The 19,917-nt window shown below is 40.8% G+C and overlaps 1 protein-coding gene across 2 annotated transcripts in view; it reads right to left on the minus strand.

Moving 5' to 3' along the window:
- Nucleotides 1-2,149: 2,149 nt before the first annotated feature.
- The window catches only part of MEGF11 (multiple EGF like domains 11), a 232,206-nt gene continuing 214,438 nt past the window's right edge, over nt 2,150-19,917 (minus strand). For both annotated transcript variants that reach the window (XM_012758617.3, XM_012758621.3), the window contains 3 exons: nt 17,414-17,470; nt 9,052-9,258; nt 2,150-8,428 (listed from right to left, as the gene is read on the minus strand). In XM_012758617.3, the coding sequence (XP_012614071.2) occupies nt 8,268-8,428; nt 9,052-9,258; nt 17,414-17,470 (425 nt within the window). In that variant the 3' untranslated portion in view covers nt 2,150-8,267. The remainder of the gene's footprint in view (nt 8,429-9,051; nt 9,259-17,413; nt 17,471-19,917) is intronic.

Raw genomic sequence — 19,917 nt, forward strand, 5'->3', positions numbered from 1 at the left:
AGACTCAGGAAGAGCCCCATCTCTATTTTTTTCAAAATTGGCAGTAAATTATTTACAAATTAAGAAAAAAGAGAGAAGCTAGGTAGTGAATTGAAAATGAATAAAGTAACTTTGAATTTTTACCAAGTGGAGACTTCAATGTTGCCTTGTGTGTGGTTGGATCTTGGAAGATTTCCAGAGCACAGTAGGTATTAGAAAATGACTATGATTGCATTTCAACAAGTGTCTTCATTTTAAGTAGTATCTCAGGAGACAAATTGTCTCAAGGAAGAAATAATAAGTTTTTAGATACTATGAAAGTTCAGGGCTCAAGGCAGTTCAGAAGTATTTTGCTGCTTGATCCTGATTTTTAGTTATTTTAACTTTGAATTTTTTTAACCTCTTACATTCTCTTGAAAAGTCAGTTAGCCATGGTGCCTTGATAAATTTGTATATCATTGTTCTCAAGTGCCATGTATGACTTCCCTCTAATTGTAGTTGTTACTATGTAAGGGTATCATTAGCCATTGCATTGAGATCATAAGAAGAGGTACCAGCTGTTGACTTCATGCCAGAGATCTTTTAAATTTTGAAGTTCTGTAGAAACGTTAGACTTCTTTAGAGTTTGCATTGTCCATGGGAACTAGTCACATTTATTTCATCATTGGGAACACAAACATCTTCATTTTTGTTTTTGCTGACTTATATTTACAAAATACAGATGGTTTCAGTGGTTTGAGTTATTGTAATCTATGTTTCTACCTTAAAGAGAAAAGGCTGTACTATTTAGACAATTTTAGCCACAACCAGAAGCAGAAGAATTCAAAAGCTGGGTGGATAATTAAGAACTTATTCTAACCTGTTAGGTTTCAATTTATGGAGCTTTTTTTGTTTAACAGGGGAGAAAAATGGAATTTGATTTTCTGATGTCTCACAAATATAAACCTGAAAAAAATTCACAACAAAATATGAATTTTGTATAGGATTGTATATGACCTCCACTTGCTGTGTAACAAAAAAGAAAACCAAAAAAGATGTGAAAGGATCCTCTTCCACCACCTCATTTTATGGGTTAATGAAATAGATGGGGAGCTTAGACACTAGTGCTAAAGAAGAGCTGATTTTTCTTGTGGTGGGGCAGTCTGGTGCCATGCCTCTTTCTTGGGTTTGGCAGATCAGCCATGCCAAATAAACTGGAGTTGTCATTCTTATGTTTTAAAGAAGGATTATGTTCCACCAAACCATAGGAGGCTGATGCTAACAAAATGACACAAAATGCTGATGTCATCACAGCTTATACATGGGAGACAATTGGGCTGAGTCAATTTTAAATTTTTTATTTTTATAGGGATGGGGTCTCACTCTTGCTCAGTCTGGTCTCAAACTCCTGAGCACAAGCGATCTTCTTGCCTTGGCCTCCCAGAGTGCTAGGATTACAAGCATGAGCCAGTGCACCTGGCTGAGAGTTGATTTTTAATTGAGGGTGTCCATTTTCTTGAAAATTGAATTGGAGAGTAAAGAATATTTGAAAGGATTTTGAAGGCATGCATTAGAAAATGTGCTAAACTACTAATATATGAGTTAAAAGATTGAAAATAGCAAGTATAATAAAGCCCCAGACTAGGTAACAAAGACAGGTTATAATAGTCAAAGCTCTTGTGGTCATTTCATTTCTGACCCTCACATTCTTCCAATTAATGAGGGTATTGGATTATATAATTTCTGGGGTCCATCCCAATTCTAACTCTGAGTCTTTGAACTCTCTTCAGGTACTGAAGTCAAATTATTATCCATTATAACTCAAATTTCAATTTCATAGATCAGTAAAAATCAGGTATACACTGCCAAATGTTTTTGGTCTTATCACAATAACTTGATTAAGATGCTACCTTTGTGTTCGTGTTAACTCCATTAAATAAGATAAAAGCTTTCAGAACATTTGCAAAATGACTCTCAATTTCAACAATATGCATCAAAGTACCATATGTGCTAAGGGGGAGGAGCACTTGATGGGCTGCTATGTCAGCTGTAAATTGAGAACTGCTTGTTCTATGGCTTTTGCTGTTAAAAAAATCTGCTGGCTTTTCATGTGTACTGTAAAATATATTCATGTCTGGGAGAGAACTTTTAAGACATTTTGTGTTTAATTTTTAAAAAAATATTTCTTTAATAAGAACCTATGAGAATGTAGATCAATCCACTGAGCTTTAGCTATTCAGTAGAACCAGTGATTAAATCCAAGTATTTAGGCTTATGTTTGCATGCACATGATATAAATGGCATTTCTGGGCTTTTGGTGTAGTGATCTAATAATTACAATAGTCTATAAACATTATTTGAATTCAATTTTTTAGCATTTGTTAAGCATAGGATTGATAGTTCCTAATACAGATGTGAGCACAAAATGTCATTTTAATGACTCTGTTACCAGTACCAGTGATAGTTGTGAGAATTAGAAGCCAACAGGATTTCTTTCCTATGTTTGAGTCAGTGGAACTTAACTTTGCCCCAAACCATGGAATCTTATATCTTGTTACGCTTATCCCAATGAATAAATGTACTGCTTTTAGCACCCATTCCCCTATTGACAACCTCTAGTCTCTCAGCATACCGTTTTTTCAGATATCTCCAGGGAAGTGGTATGGTCCTTTGTTGCATGTTTAAGGAGTTGCTGACCATTGTACTTACTAGCCTCTGTGCCACAGCCTTTTATCGTAAGTGCCCAAGAACACTATAGAAGAAGGTCATGCCTGAAATGGGACAGTGTGGGCAGGTGCAGGAAGCAACATTATTTTTACATCTTTGATGTGAAACCAATTCTGGAGGAGGCAGTTAGGATCCTCAGTTACTAGTTATGATTTATATTAAAGTGGATGCCAAAATAACAGTACCGTACTTTATAAGATCTCAGGTCCCCATGGCTTTCTCTTACCCAAGACTCTGGAGGGGGATCTGCTAGGCTAGACAATGGCTTGGGAGCAGAAGCTGGAGTAAGGAGGGAATCTGACAACTAAAGCTAAAGGCCAGAGCTTCTGCCTTCTGTGTGTTTGGATTGGACTACTGCTCAGAGTGGTGCAATCTAGCTTTGTGAGTTAGGGAAGAAAACACATAATCAGCACTCCACCAATCACTAGGGCTCTCCATTGATGCCTGTCCTTTTGTAGTTACTACATTGTAAGATCCACAGGACAGGGAGGGAATATGCTTTATTCATACAGGTTGAGGCATCCTTAATGCAGAAATCCAAAATGCTCCATAATCTGAAACTTGAGCACCAGCGTAATACCATAGGTGGAAAATTGCACACCTGAACTCATGTTACAGGTCGCAGTCAAAATGCAGGCACATAACACAGTTTGTTTGGAATCCCCAAGGAGGTTACCATACAGAGTACCTTTTGATCAAAACAAAACATCATTGATGGAGACTGAAAGCCTGCTGTTGTTCATTGTCATTGTTGTTTAACAGTGGATACAGGTATTCTGGTGATGGTACTGTACTGCTTAGTTACCCTGAACGCATTATTTTTCACTTATTAATGATATGTCATTTTTTTTTTACTGTTATGTGTGAATAAGTATAAGAAAATGATTGCTTATCCATAGCATATAAATTCAGAGTCAGGAATGATGGTGATGCCAAATAATCAGATTGTCCACATGGGTGGCTGAGATAGTGACATTTTTGCTTTCTTATGGTTAAATGTACACAAACTTTGTTTCATGCACAAAATTATTAAAAATATTTTATAAAATTACCTTCAGGCTATGTGTACAAGGTATATACAAAACAAATGAATTTTCATGTTTAGACTTGGGTCCCATTCCCAACATATCTCATTATGTGTATGTAAATATTTCAAAATCTGAAGAAATCCAAAATCTGAAACACTTCTGGTCTGAAGCATTTCAGGTAAGGAATACTCAACCTGTATTTATATTCTCTCTGCCCCCTAACAACTCTATATCAGAACAATTAGGGAGGGCCATCTAAAAGTGTGAGGGGGCTTATCTTAGGGTTCATTCTGGGGAACCATAGTCTTGAGAATTACCATTCAAGCTTTTAAATTTTTTGTTAAAAATTATACAGAACTATAATTATGTATTGTAATTCTATAAATATATTTATAAAATATACTATTTTACAAAAATATAAGTAGTAGAATAATGAGCCCCCATGTGTTCATCTATCCATCCCTTCTTAAAAAGATTTTCCATCTCCTGTTGCTACCCGTTGATTTAAATGGGCCCCCTTTTCCCCTATGGTCAGAAGAATGTGTAATAGAATGTATCATTCTTTTTATTCTAACCCCAGCCAACTTCAGAATGTATAATTCTTTAATCTTCTGTATTGAGTGCACAACCTGCAGCGATTGGCCTTTGGTTATCATTTATGGTATTGGATAATATTCTGAGACTCATAGCACGATCTTACACTATTCTCAGTAAATACCTTTTTAGTCTTGATTACGTTTTTTTCTTTCACTGAGATGTCAATCCCCAGTCCTTAAGAATTATCTATTAGCAATCTGTTCTGAATAGGTCTTTTCTCTACCTAGCAAAAATATATGATTCTTGGTTAAATATCCTACTAAACTGGAGCAACTTTTGAATATCACATAAGCCTTGTGAGCTAACAAGTTGGAATGTTTTGTTTGTCTTAAATATGAGGATTATATATCAACCTTTGAAAGTATGAAGGAGAAATTTTAAATTTATTGAATGTACTCAGCTATTTTTTTTTTTTTTTAGCTTATCTGTATTTTATTATTGATACAAGATTAATCCTGCTGCTGCTTTACCAGTTAGGTCACAAGGTTATGTTTTTAATGTTCCTAAAACAGATGTACCAAAGTAACTACTGGATAATAACTTCTACTACTGGAAAGTTAGTCACTGCATTTATAGAAATTAGGTGGCTCTTACAGTTGCCCATACTCCATTACAAAGGTACCAAAGAGATACCTTTGTGCCTCTGAAGCTGAGCACGAGCTATAATATTTGTCTTTGAGTCTAAATATTTGTAAAAGCAGAGAAACCCTCTAACTTTTGTATACTGAAGGATATGAGGTTTTAAAATATTTTTTAGACATGAATAAGAATATGTTGCTCCCATTCATTAACTCTAAAGCTGTGGTCCCCAGTCCCTGGGCTGTGCCCCAGTACCTGTCCGTGGCCTATTGGGAACTGGGCTGTGCATCACCCCCTGAGCTCTGCCTCCCAACCCCCTCATCTGTGGAAAAATTGTCTTCTATGAAACTTAGGAACTGGGCTGCACAGCAAGAAGTGAGTGGTGGGCAGCAAGTGAAGCTTCATCTGTATTTACAGCTGTTCCCCATTGCTGGCATCACTGCCTGAGCTCTGCCTCTTCCCCCTACTCTCTTCTGCCGTCTGGAAAAATTGTCTTACATGAAACCGGACCCTGGCGTCAAAAAGGTTGGGGAGCGCTGCTCTAAAGGAAGAGACTCCTTTGTTAAAAATTTGATACATTTTTTCACTTTATTTTCAAGCATCTTGGGAATAATTTTCACTCTTCTAGCTGCTTAAAGTGCCCATACAAGATGTAGGTTAGCTCTGCCCTTAAGCCTAAGGTATAGATCATAGACATGTTTTACATTTGCAATACAACAGTAGGCATTCTTGTTAAACTAGTTTGAGAAATTTGTTTTATTTTGTACAAGGTATAATCCCTCTGCACAGTGAACAAATATATTACAAATCTGTGGTTTAAAAAAGTATTGCCATTTCATAGTCTCATTTATGTTATTGTACAATAGTTGTGTTTCTTTTATTCATCTGAATTGTATGCACGTCAATTCGGTTGAAAATTTAGTTTTTGAAAAATAATTGAACAGATCTTTCTAAGTGATCAATAAAATACACAGTATACATGTTTAGGCTGACCATGAACCTATTTGTGACAGTGTTAGGCAGAAGTTTCTAACAGTTGCTTTGTAAGATTAAAATGTCTTTTACTGGTAACTCTTAGATATGTGAAGGCAGCTATTGTCACTGTAGATTAATCACACCCTCTGCCTTTCCCTTCTCTGTATTGCCTGATTTGAGTTGTATTACATTTCTTTTAAAAGTCCATAGGATGCTAGAGCTGAAGGATTGTTAGAGCTCCCTTCCCACTCTGCTTCTCTTATCTTCTTTTAAGTACATGGGGGGTTGGGGAGAAAACAGCCCAGAGAGGGCAAGTAACTTGACCAGAAACACTGTAATCTCTTGATTCAGTGCTCTAGTTGTTCCACCTCTTGCTGAATACTTTTGCCCAGAGGATAGCTGTCAAAAGAGAGGTGAAACTTGAAACTTGAGTGATGCTGCTTGTTCGCAGTTTGCCCGGTAGCAGTTATTGTACATGCAGGATAAGGGAAGAAGATAAAAACCTGGGATTGAGATGAAGTTTCTCCTTGCTGATCTGACTTCATCATGCTTCTTCATCCTTGCTTCACAAAGATAATTGGGCACTTGCTGCCCCGAAATACTGAGGTAAGTCTCTTACCTATATTTCTTTCTACATATGTATGAGGAATATTTACTTGAGTCTACAAAGTAATTTCCTAGTATTTATATTTTAATAAGGCTTTTTTGGAAAGTAAATTTACGGTTGCTGGTCACTTGCTCCCATGCACACATGCAGCATTCATGTAAGTATTATATATTTTTCTCTAACAATAAAATTTGCTTATGCCTTGAGTAAAATGGCAGAGGGAGAATTTACTCATTTATTTATTTTCTTGCTTTTTCTAGTTATTGCCCAAACATGGATTTCATGGCAGACTTCCAATTTGTATTAAGGATTTCATAATTCCCGTACTTCCTATAGCAGTATTCCAGCTTTGCAGTCATTTAGTTCCTCTTCTGAATACCTTTTTGGAAGTGTTTTTACTGGCTGGACTGTATTAGAGAATGGAGTTTTACAGGGGCGGCCGTTAGCTTTGTAGGTTTGCCCTTTTTGTTTTTAATTCTTCTGAGGTCCTCTTTAGGGATTGGGAGTTGGCTCCATTTTGACTTGTCTGAGCCTCAGGTTACCTATGTTCATCAGTAGTGGAATCTGGAGCATTAGCTTGTAATACATATTTGGTTGTCTCAGTAAGTGGTGGTTTGAAGGTAGAAGCACTTCATATCCTCATGCTGCTTACTATAAAGTTTTTATATCCTGTTATAGCAGCTGGTTACAGTCCATTCTTCTTTGATCATTTCATTTAAAAAGCATTCCATCAAAAAGCATGATGCACTTTGAGCAGCGTAAACTTGCTGTATCTACATTTGTCTAGTTTCTTCTACATTTTTAGGTTCCATACTACATCAAGCTCAAGATTTATGAAGAATTGCTTGAATGCAAGTACTCTTCCGAGTCAAGGGATGCCAACCAAATAAATTGGAGAGGCCAAATAGCCATTTTTAGGGACACTTAATTCTTACTATTCTATAGCTGTTTACTTAAAGCATCATCTTAGAGCTCCGTTTCACGTGGAATAACTCAGGTGTTGGATAGACTAAGGAGATGTGACAAGGCCAAGACTGACTTGCAATATTCTTGAACTTTAAATTGGCAAAATTTTCTAAAGCTACCCTAGAAATTACTGTGGTAGACTGAAAGAGATTGCTGTTCTTTGGAAATGTCTTTTTTTTTTTCAATTTGCTGTCATTTATGGGGCAAAAGAGAGAGAGTTAATCTGTATTTATTAAAGTTTTGTTGTTTTTAAAAATGTAAGTTGTCAGCATTAAACTATATACTAAACTCTGTAAACTTGGCTGTTGTAATTTGATAGACCAGACATATTGTACAGGTACTTTAGGATTGATATCACAACAGTTCATGTCTATGTACCAGTTATCTTCTTCAGTAATAAAACAGATGGTGGTAACAGCAACCAAAAGTACATACACATTTCAGGTCCTTTAAAGTAATCCTCTCCCCTCCCAGGTTTGTAAAACCTACATGCTTTGTAAGCATTGTGTTTCAGATTTTAAAAAAAGATATTTTAACTATATTTAGCTGATGTTGATGAATAGCTTTATCTTAAAATGTTTTAAAAACCATATAATCCAGGGCATTGGGGGATGGGGATGGGTGATAGGACTTTGTGACTTTGTGAGCAGAATTCCTTTAACAATTACCCCAGTCCCACTTGGAATCTCTTCGTTAGTTCCGGGTGAACATAATAACTAACAGGCAGCTGGAGATAATCTGTACCATTATTTCAAGTCAAGGGATTGTCTTCTTTCAGAGAGTCAGAGAATATTCAGCAGAGCACGCTGCAAGAGAGAAGCTTATCCCTTTTAACACTGCTTGTCCTGGGAGGGCCCATTGGCAGGGCTCTGTCTTACTGGGAGGAGGTCATAATGACCAGGAATATGGCTGTTCCTAGGTAGGTCGTATGGATTCTGGATATAGCTGGAGTTATGACCGCGGCCTTCTTGGACCACACTGACTGTGGGCTCTAAGGAATATAGTGAAAAATGAGTTCAGAGAACAGATTAGCTTTGGTTGCCTTGTTGGAGGGGAAGAGAGTTCTATTTAACTTGGGGGAGAAGAGCTAGCTGGGCATTTATAAATCTATGACAAATGTATTCGGGTTAGGACTGAGGCTTGCTTAGGAGATGGAATAAGTGAATATTCTGTCGACATTCCAACCTCTGGTCAACACCAAGAGATTAAAAATATTCTAGAGGCTCTTATCAATGAGGGACATGGGTTAAACTGGGAGAAGGTAGAAGAAGGGTGATTTAGAAACTTGTAAATGTCAGTTCTGATTGCTTTCTTTTTAAAACTGAGATTTGTATCAACAATCAGGTGAAGCATGTGTGTGTACACCCATCCATTCCCCACCCCCAGTATTTATTTCATATTAGTCCTACTGTTTTTAAAGCAGAGTTGGCATAAGAATTTGACTTCCTGCACTAGAGAAGAGGGCAGTTCTAGGAAAGGTAGTTCACCTTGGATTCCTTAAAAAGCAACAAAAGTGTGTGTTGTTGAGACAGGGTGAGTGGAGAGGGCTTGTTTTTACTTCAGATGCTGTACTATTGCCCTGATTTCACTGAGTTACTTATTTGAGACACCTACCAACTTCATATATATTTTTATTAGATGTCGACAAGGATGGCACATCTGTGTACGGAGACCCCCTGTGCACAGGCGACTTCATTTCTACATAGCTGCTCTCTGGAAGCTTGCAGGTGAGGATGGGTGGGTCCTTAATTGTTGCGTAAGGATTTTCACTGCTATTCAAGGAACAAGTACTAGAACTGCACACGGATTCTTTCATGTAATCTGTAAGGCAAGAGAGATTTCTTAGGACAAGCAAGGACATAAGTCTTCATGTAAATACCAGAAGCAGACTGCAGTTGAGTTTATGTGCCTTCAGGATCCTTGGGCTAGAAAAGCCTATGTTATTCCAAGATTTGTTTACTTAGTAAATGTGTTGAAGGAATGGTTTCCAGGTAGGCAGACTTCTTTTTCCAAAGAAACTTGTTTTTTGGAGGATAGGAACATTCTTGTTTTTAGTAGTAGTCAGGTATTAATTCAAGATATCATAATATGCTTTCACATCTGTTATTTCTTACAAAATCCAGCAAGGATAGTTGATAGTTTGCATTTTATGGGAGGAAGGCCCGGAGAAATGAAGTAACGTAGCTAAAGTCACACAGCTAGTAAATGACAGTGCCAAGACTTGAATCCATGCCTCGGTACTCCTTGGCCTGTGCATTTTGTGTGTGTGTGTGTGTGAAATTATTCTTGATTCTTTTTGATGACTGAGAAGCTTAAGCTGAGAAGTAGGCATGTGTGTTTTAATGCAGATGTCAGCAATTTGGCAACCTTTAAAACGCATAGCAGTATCCCTGCCCTCCAGGAGTTCATGATCAGAGTAGGGCAGACTGAAGTGTAATAGAGGTGTAAAAAGCACCTCAGTCTCAAGCCAGTTCCTGTTTCCTAGCAAATCTGCAGTGTAACTTCTGGGGTTGCTTACCCCAGTTCTCATGAGTGCTAACTGAAACCTATTTCAGCAGTATCTTTCTCTGATACTACAACTCATGCTTCCTCTCCTGCCACCTCTCAGTTGCATCATCCCCAAGACTTCAGGGTACAAAGGGATGTAAACTGGTTACCAAATATGAAATGAGGTAACTACCTCCACTGGAGGAAGAAAGGTCCCTTAGTGACTGGGAGTCACAGAAGGAAAGAGGACTCCTTTTTCAACCTCTACACCATTCACCTTTTGGGGAAGATCACTGCCTCCTGCAGATGGTACCAACTGAGGCCAGAGTTCCCTGGAAAAAGCAGTAAACTCTGTGTAATCTGGCAGCTCTAACCCTTATCTGTGATGCACTGTCAGATAGGGAGTCTAGAAACAAGCACTGAGTTGCAGGGGCTTAATAGTCAAGTGTGATCTAAGAGACCCCTCAGCTCTAAATTTTTGTGAAAGATAGCAAATGGTGAAATTCTTGGATGATCCGTCACTAGAAACACCACAGTTTACATTTTGGGTTGCTATTTGTCTATACTTTCTGCCTCCAATTTATGAGATTAATGAAAGTTTTAAAAAGTGAAGGTGATAACTGTAACTCAAGGGGTGACTTGGAATGTTCTGCTCTCAGTTACCTGGGGCAACTGAGAGCAGAACACTCCGTGTGGCTCAAGTGGCTGAGATGTGTGCTACCACAAGTAGTCTTTCCTCCCATAACAGGTAACCAATTGGGAGGTGATTTACTTTTCTATTAATGTAGAAGTCTGTTTGTTGTTGTTTCAGCAGGTAATAGTTCCTCAATCCTGTACAAAAGTACATTCACCCATTACTTCCTTCAACTGTTCACCCTCTGTTATGTAGGTAGAGCAATAATTATTATCCCCACCCCCCTCTATGCCTATGAGGAAATCAAGACTTAGAGTGGGGAATTTACTTCCTCTCGGGGTCACACTGCTTATCAGCTGCAGAGCAAGCTCTAGAACACAGCTCAGAGCACTTTCCATCACAACTTAGCCTACAAGTAGAGAGGGATGTTGGCTTTGGTCTGGTCTTAGATTGTGGCCGCTTTATAATGTATGACCCTAGAAACGAGGAGGAAACATTCTTGCTGTGCAATGAAGAATCTCAGCCAGTTCCAGCAGGGGCTAAAAAGAGGCTAGCTAGGCCTAGCTGCTGGTTGAGGCTCCCATGGGAAAAAGTGGTTTTGGGTTTAGACTGTGAGCTGCCCACGCCACGTAAATTTCCCTCTCAGTGAGTACTTTCTTTCTTTCTTTCTTTTTTTTTTTTTTAATAATTTTTACTCTTACTTTTTTTTTATTGTGTTTAACAATTTCAATGCAATGATGTTTCTTAGTACAAGAGAATGGTGCTAAATCCAAGAACCCCAATATATGGTCCATTTGTACCAATTTGGGTTCTCTGAACTCACCAGCCATGAAGTAAGGCAGCATGGCTCAGAGCTTCTTGTTTGGAAGCTGAGGATGAATTTTACTTAAAAAAAAAAGGGGGGGGCATCACAGCTGAATCAGTTGCATATTCTCTAAAACTTGAGGAATAGTGATAGTTTACTTTGTGTAGCACAGTCCTCATTCCAATTAATTCATTTGAAACTTGTTACATAGGGGGCTGGGCAGAAAGGACCATTATTACTATTTTAGAAATGAGGAAACTGAAGCCCAGAAAGTTGGCTAGTATAATGCCTAATGTTAGTAGTTTAGTTAGGACTCAGCCCGTGGCTTCTCATGACACCCAATCAAGATGTTTTTCCCTCACTACATCTTACCCAGTGCTCCTGTTCTTAATCTCTAAGTGCAAACTATATCTTCAGCATCTTCACTTTACCCTTAACAAGGAATACCTTTTATCTGTGGGGCCAAGCCCTGCTGAGAGAAAAAGGCTGAGCCCTAAGCCTTTTGTGAATATCCATGAATGATTCAGTTATGGGAGTGGGAGAGCCTTGAAGCTCCAGCTCAATGCCTCAAAGAGCCTCAGACAGTCAATAGTGCCCCTCTTCTCATTTTCACCAGAAATATCAGGGCTGCTTTCAAGTTTTCTGGAATAAATTGTTTGTTTTGGAGCAAGGGATGTACCTAAATGGATAAAAGAGAAATTGGGATCTGGGGGGGAGGGATGAGGCTCAGGGAGAAGCATCTTCCATACAGTGGCCGTACAGGGGCCAAACCTAAAGGCGGAGAATGAAAAAATGGCTCCCAGAGGTGTCAATGCAGCTAGTGGCAGGGGTCGGGGTAGGGGCTGGGGCATTGGCTGGGGGAAGGACCTCCCCAGACTGCTTCCGTCCACGTGCTGGCCACAGTTGTGTCTCTACTGTTAATTTTGTCTGGTGCTTTTGTTGGAAATATTTGGATTGTAGTTACTAGTGAGGCAGAGGGTCCCAGCCCCCTCTTTTGTTCTCTAAGCCCTGGACTTGAAAAAAAAAATCTTTTTTTTTTTCCTGGGTTTTTTGTTGTTGTTGTTGTTATCAGTGGTGTGTGTGTGTGTGTGTGTATACACATACATGTATGTTGGATGTTGAGGGAAGGTGTTGAATTATGGACTAATGTAGGTCCCATCTTTACTAGGAACTGGAGGGGTGGGAAAGGGCAAGGCAAGCTGGACAACTCTATTTCAGGAAGCCACTCTCTTCTCCAGCTGAGTCATTCACCTGAGGGACGCCTGGGTAAGGGGAAGAAAAACCTGCTGCTCTTAGATACTTCCTCATCCTTTTACAACCCCACCTCCACCCGTCCCAGCCTTCAGGGCATTTTACATAGAAAAAGGAAGCTTCAACAAAGCTACCCAAGCTCTGGGAGTCACTCCTCCTAGGCTTGTAATTAGCGACCGGATTGAAGGCTTAGTCCTGTAATGCCCTCACATTTGCTCTCATCTGGTTCCTACCTTCCCAGTCATACAAGGTCATAGGCTATCAGAGACAGAAGTGGCTTCTGAAATGACTAAACATCTTCATTTTATAAGGGAAGCAGCAAATCCAGATAGGAAATGCCTTCCAAGGCCACCTTGTGAGTGGATCTGAACCTACCCTGGCCTCTAGGTTAATGCTAACATAATTCAGTTAAAGCCCAGTTTACTTAACTTTCGAGAAAACCCAGGTACTAAACATGCATCTCTGTTTCTTGACCTACCGCTATTTTTTAAGTTATTATTATTATTATTATTATTATTATTTTTTTTTTTTGAGACAGAGTCTCACTTTGTTGCCCAGGCTAGAGTGAGTGCCGTGGCGTCAGCCTAGCTCACAGCAACCTCAAACTCCTAGGCTTGAGTGATCCTTCTGCCTCAACCTCCCGAGTAGCTGGGACTACAGGCATGCGCCACCATGCCCGGCTAATTTTTTTATATATATATATATATATCAGTTGGCCAATTAATTTCTTTCTATTTATAGTAGAGACGGGGTCTCGCTCTTGCTCAGGCTGGTTTTGAACTCCTGACCTCGAGCAATCCGCCCGCCTCGGCCTCCCAAGAGCTAGGATTACAGGCGTGAGCCACAGCGCCCGGCCTATTATTTTTTTTAATTGAGGCAGAGTCTTGCTATGTTGCCCAGGCTAGACTCGAACTCCTGGGCTCAAGCGATCCTCCTGCCACACACACCTGAGTAGCGGGGACTATAGGCATGTGCCACTGTGGCCTGGGCTCTCTTGCTACTGTATTTTTTCTTTGAGACAGAGTCACACTCTGTTGCCTGGGCTAGAGTGAGTGCCATGGCATCAGCCTAGCTCACAGCAACCTCAAACTTCTGGGCTCAAGTGATCCTCTTGCCTTAGCCTCCTGGGTAGCTAGGACTACAGGCATGCACCAATAGGCGTGGCTAATTTTTTCTATATATTTTTGGTTGTCCTAATTTCTTTCTATTTTTAGTAGAGATAGGGGTCTCACTCTTGGTCAGGCTGGTCTCTAACTCCTGACCTTGAGCAAGCCGCCTGCCTCAGCCTCCCAGAGTGCTAGGATTACAGGCGTGAGCCACCACTCCTGGCCTCTTGCTACTGTTAATAGAAGGCCACACTACCTTTTCTTTTCCTGGGCTGTAATTTAGCATCCTTCTCTTGATTGAGAGACAAGCATATATAGATCTCTAGAGGAAGGACGAGGTCTCAGGGTCAGGAGAACACTGGCTGAATAAAGGAATTTTCAGAATGTCAGTGGGCTCCTACCTAAGAACCCGAGGTTACTGCAAGGAGAGACGTGGAGGTTGGATATCAGGGAGCACAGTGGTGGGGAAAGCGGCAGCAACAGTGAGCTCAAGGATTCTAGGATCATAAAGGCGATGAGAGTAGTGGGGAGGATTTCTTCCATGGCATTTTGAGATGCCTGACTGACAAGGAATTATACAAGAGGCAATTTGTTGCAGAACAGTTGTCCTGAATGGGAAAAGGGAAGACACAAAGGTGTTGAGCAGCCTAAGTAGTCTCACTTAACCTCCAGGATGACAGTTAGTGGAGTTCTTCAGTAAGTAACAGGGTAAAGACCAGACACTGACTGAATTAAGACTTTTAGAATGTCAGAGCTGGAAAGGGCTTTAGAGATAGTGCTAGTACAACCCTGTCCTTTTATAGAGGAAGTCAAGACCCAGGAAACAATGCTGTGATCTAATTGGCACCACAAAGCAAGAACCAGGACTAGAACCCTAATCTCTCAACTCCTAGGCCAGGGCTTTTCCCCATTCAGTTCACAGAACGCTTAGACTCTTAATTCTTACTGGGTTGGGTTTGGCCCAGTAGTTTTAGGAAGTCATTTCATTTGTGGTACAAACTAGTTTATTAAACGTTTATTTGGGAGTTTAGCCAATGAGTGGGATTTATTCCATGTCTTTGATATTTCTGTACAATTCTGAACTGAGACATTACATTTTCCTCTTTTTGAGCTATGTGCTATTCCCTAACACTTGCTGGTACATTTGTCTACACAGCTCTCTTCTCATTTAAAGGATGACTATAGCCAGAGTAGTGAAATAAAATCTGGCTGCCTGCCTTCTAAGACCTTCCCTGCACTCAGAGGTCAGATATGAGATCCCATACCACAGGAATGAAATGATGCTGAGGCAGAGACACAGCTTCCCTTAGCTTTGGTTTACATTTATGGTTGTGAATACGAAAGTAACCACCCTTATCACAGTGCACAGGACAACACAGTGCACAGGAAAGTTTTGTGCTCAGACACTCAGGTTCTGGGCCTGGCTGAGCTTGTTCATGCTTGCGTCACGGATAGTGTCAGAGCTGGAAAGGCCCTTAGAGATCTTTCTGCCCAATCCCCATACCTCTGAGAAGGAAACAGGTCCTAGGTAACAATCATGAGATGGTAGAGCTGCCCTTTCTGTTTTCAGCCTCACCTCCTATAATGATGCTCGCCTCCACTTGGGTGGTTTAAGTAAAAACTCACAGAAAATTGCCAGAATAATGCTCCCAAGGGGGTCATCCATGTCTACTGGGAGGCTGACAATGACCTCCTGTCTTCAGACAGTTCTCTTGGGCTTTGTATATCCTAACGAATGCTGATGGTGACTCACAGTTATTGTTCGCTGGCTTGGAACACAATACTCACCACCATCCCCTGCCCTTAGCCGAAACCACTTTTTTTTTTTTTTTTTAATTTTAAGTGACAGAATCTTAACTCTGTTGCCTAGGCTGGAGTACAATGGTTGGTTAATCATAGCCTCTAACTCCTGGCTAAATTGATCCTCCTACATCAGCCTCTCAAGTGTCAGGACCATAGTCGTGTGCTGTCATGACCAGCTAATTTTTAAATTTTTTTTTTTTTTTTTTTTGAGACAGAGTCTTGCTTTGTTGCCCAGGCTAGAGTGAGTGCCGTAGTGTCAGCCTAGCTCACAGCAACTTCAATCTCCTGGGCTCAAGTGATCCTCCTGCCTCAGCCTCCCGAGTAGCTGGGACTACAGGCATGTGCCACCATGCCCGGCTGATTTTTTCTATATTTATTAGTTGGCCAATTAATTTCCTTCTATTTATAGTAGAAACGGGGTCTCACTCTTGCTCAGGCTGGTTTCGAACACCTGACCTCAAGCAATCCGCCCGCCTCGGCCTCCCAGAGTGCTAGGATTATAGGTGTGAGCCACCGCGCCCGGCCTAAAAATTTTTTTGTAGAGATGGGGTCTCACTATGTTGCCCAGGCTGGACTTGAACTCCTGGCCTCAAGCAGTCTCCTACCTGGGCCTCCCAAAATGCTGGGATTATAGGATGAGCCACCATGCCTGGCCTCACCTCACTTCTAAAGACCATCTCTCTAAGGGCTGTGGACAACCAGCTGTCCTTGATTAGGAAATGGTTGTGTCTTGGGTGTATTTAAGGCTAAGTCTGAAAGACCAGAACAACAATCAGGGAAATCTGGGTCAGTCTAAGTGGTTTCCAAATGATAGTTGGGTAATAAGCTACATAAGGATACTCTGAGGTACTTGTCACAAATGCAGATTCCAGGGCCCCACTCTAGATATATTGCATCAGAATCTTGAGGAGACTGGGTGTGAACATCTGTATTTTTAACAAGTTTTCCAGGTGATACTGGGCCACAGCTAGATTTAGAACATACATTGAGACCTTTGCCATTAGTTGTCTTTCAATTGTCTTAAACTCTTTTTAATAGACCTTAGAGATGAAAGGATAGGCCCATTACATTAGTACAACCTTTACAATGTGCAAAAATAACTTCCCATCTGTGATTTTATTGGATATTCATGATAATCTTATTAGACAGTAGGACAGGCATTAGACAATAGGACAGGCATATCCCAACTTCCCAGATGAGGAAACTGAGCCCTGGAGAGCTCAGTCTAGGGTCATAGTTAATAAGTGACAGAGTTCCAAAGCCCCTTATTTCACATATTCTGGAATTTAAACCCAGGGCCTAAGCCCAGGGGTAGGACCTGAACTTTCCTCTTGGGCTTTACCTGTAGATTTGCTAGAGGGATGATCCGACTTGCAGATCCCATGTGTTAGGGGTTTGTCTTGGCTTCTCTGCTCTTGGAGGCAGAGATCACTTGAAGGTAGAGTGCCATACAATATAACACTGGGTATCATTTTCATTCCTTGTGCCCCAGAAAGCCAGCAGGTGCAGGGTGGCATTCTTCGCCAGCGCAATGACAGGAGGCCTCTGGGGCAGGTAGATTGACTTTATTTCAGATTTTATAATCAATTTAGCTTGTACTAATTGGCTGGATAATGACGTCCTACATTTCCGAAGACATTTAGTTGGCATCTATAAAAAACCCACAAGTGTTTGCTAAGCAGGTGCAACTGAAATCAAGATGAATTCATTAATATTATGATTGTTCCTCCTGGGCAGAGCTGCCCAGCAGCCTCAGGCTCTGTGGTCTTTTAACTTTTTGTGGGGGACGGGTATGCAGTTTCTTTTAGGTAGAATTCCTGGACATTTCAGATCTGCACTCGTTATCTTGCTAAGCCCTTTGTAATAAGACATCAGGATTGGATACTCTACCTTTGAAGCCTTTGTCCATAATGTATGTGTTCTGACGTCTATCCATTCCACAAGCACCTGTGTAAAAATAACATGAGGAAGAAAATATGGAAATATGGAAATTTACTTGGACTGCTCATGTTCTTGCTTTTTTAAATTGCTTTTTCCCCCTTCACTACCCAGAAAACAGTTGTTTATTGCTAGAAAATTATTCTTGGCTTAATCTACGCTAAATTGTTTTGAGCATACAGGAATTCTTTTCTTTTTTCCTTGATATGGATTTTATTTATTTATTTTTATACATATATCTTTTATTTTTTTATTTCAGCATACTATGAGGGTACAAATATTTAGGTTATGTATGTTGCCATGCCCTCCACCCCCATACAGGAATTCTTAAAAGGCTCATAAGCATGAAGATGAGCTACAGCGCCCCCTGGCATGTTTGGCACCCTTTCCCTTTAACTTTTTTTTTTTTTTTTAATTTTTTTTTATTTTGGCATATTATGGGGGTACAGATTTTAAGGTTTCAATAAATGCCCATTTCCCCCCCTCCCCCCAAAAGTCTGAGTCTCCATCATGACCATCCCCCAGATGGTGCACATCTCACTCATTATGTATATATATACCCGCCCCCCTCCCCCCTCCCTTTAACTTTTAACCTAGGAGAATGTCTTTCAGGAAGCAATAAAAGGCAGTTTTGACCTACAGTTGCTGTAGGTGAAGTTCTAGGTTCCAAAGGTATAGGATAAGGAATGAAGCAGAATCAGATTCTGCTTCAGAATCTTAGAAGCAGATTCCTAGATTGAGGGGAGACTGTATGCCAACCCAAATCCCAGTTCTGTTCAGTTTTGGAGTAGGCCTGGGAACAGTATTTTCCACCTCTCTCAGCTCTGTTCCTGCCTCTCCGCTCCTGGATCCCAGGCTCATCTGAGGGGAGCCAGAGAGGTAGACAGATAGCTGAGCTTCTTGATTAGTCATCTTTTTTTTTTTTTTTTTAGGCCCATTCGTGTACTTGTATTGATTAGTCATCTTTATAGGATGTACAGACATTCCCATGTATAGCCAGCTTTCTCAGTTACTCATTCTCTTGGGTGGACTATTTGCATATAAGTGAGAGATCTCTTTGAAAAGCATTACCAGTGTTTTTCAGCCCCAAGGATTTCTTTCTCCCTTTTGGCTGTCGTTTTTTTCCCTAGGCTCCCATAATGTATGGTCCTGAGCCCCCAGCCAGAAGCAGGACATAAAGCTTCAGGGACAAGCTCAGGTTCTTAGCTGGTGATCCCCGAAAAGAAATTGCCTGGTATTTCCAGGATTGGGACAATAATAATGCCTCTGGCTCAAAGTCAAGGCCGTTTTCTTTTTCAGCTTTTAAGCGAGAATACAATACCAGGCAAGGCATGCATACAGTGCTTACTAAAATATGGGTTTGACTCCACTTGACTCTCCCCAGTTTCTGACACTAAAGACCAACCCGTGGCTGTTTAGACATCTCTCCATACCTCCTCTACATAGCGTTCCCAAGTTGAATTTGAAGGTGACTACTCCTATCTGCCTGCCTTCTGCACCTTATTGAGTGATATGGCAGAACAAGGCCTAAGTTGTTTTTCAAGTTTACTATTCATCTAAAAGGCCTATAGGTACCTGTGCCCTTCAGAAACATGACTGCAACAGTTGATATGCTGGCGTCAGTTCAGCAGTTTATAGACAAGGGCTTCCCTTGCCCTCCCTGAGGGAAGGAGACAAGGCTGTTAACTTTTCCTCCTTTTTACAGAACAAGAAATAGGCCCAAAGAGCTGTAGTGACTTGTCTAATACCATAACAGCCAGTAAGAAGTTGGATTGCAACTAGAGCCCAGATCTTCCCAAGTATTCTTTCCCATTGGACACCAGCCTGCCTGGGTATTGGCAAAAAAATGATAGCGCATGGTGCTCTGGCCACACTGGTTGAAGAGTGAGATCTCTAAAGCAGGGAGAAATCTGGCCTGAGCCCAGAGGATGTTCCCATATGGAAAGAGATAGAGGGTAGGGTATGGGGAGGCTGTGTGTGTTGGGGGGGGTGGCTAAGAGAGATTATAGTTGGTGGGGTTATTAAATGCCTTGGATACTGTTTAGGAGACCCAGAGCCAAGAACATAGCCACCTGAGTACAGGCCCAGGGTCCATGCAGCCCATGCCTGCTCAATGGGTGGATAAATTCAGAAACTTCAGTTTCCCTAGTGCTACTGGACCTGGGGACCTGTAGGGGTTGGTAGAGCTATTCAGCATCTCGCTAGAGCCCGAGCTAAGGCCCAGGGTTGTCTAGTATGCTAAGGCCCTGCCCCAGGGTGCCTTAGAGGAGCCACTTTGCAGGGGTGCCATATTCTCCATTCATTGCACTTATTCCTATGACACCTACTTCTGTAACTCCTATCCCCTGCTCCCATTTCAGGACTTACTTTCCAAGTTTCCTTTTTGTATCTCTCCCAATCCTCCAGGTTTGAGCTTAGTGCATGAGTACAGAGGATATTGGTTGATACATTCTGCT

The sequence above is a fragment of the Microcebus murinus genome, chromosome 6 (assembly GCF_040939455.1).
Source record: "Microcebus murinus isolate Inina chromosome 6, M.murinus_Inina_mat1.0, whole genome shotgun sequence".
NCBI lineage: Eukaryota > Metazoa > Chordata > Mammalia > Primates > Cheirogaleidae > Microcebus > Microcebus murinus.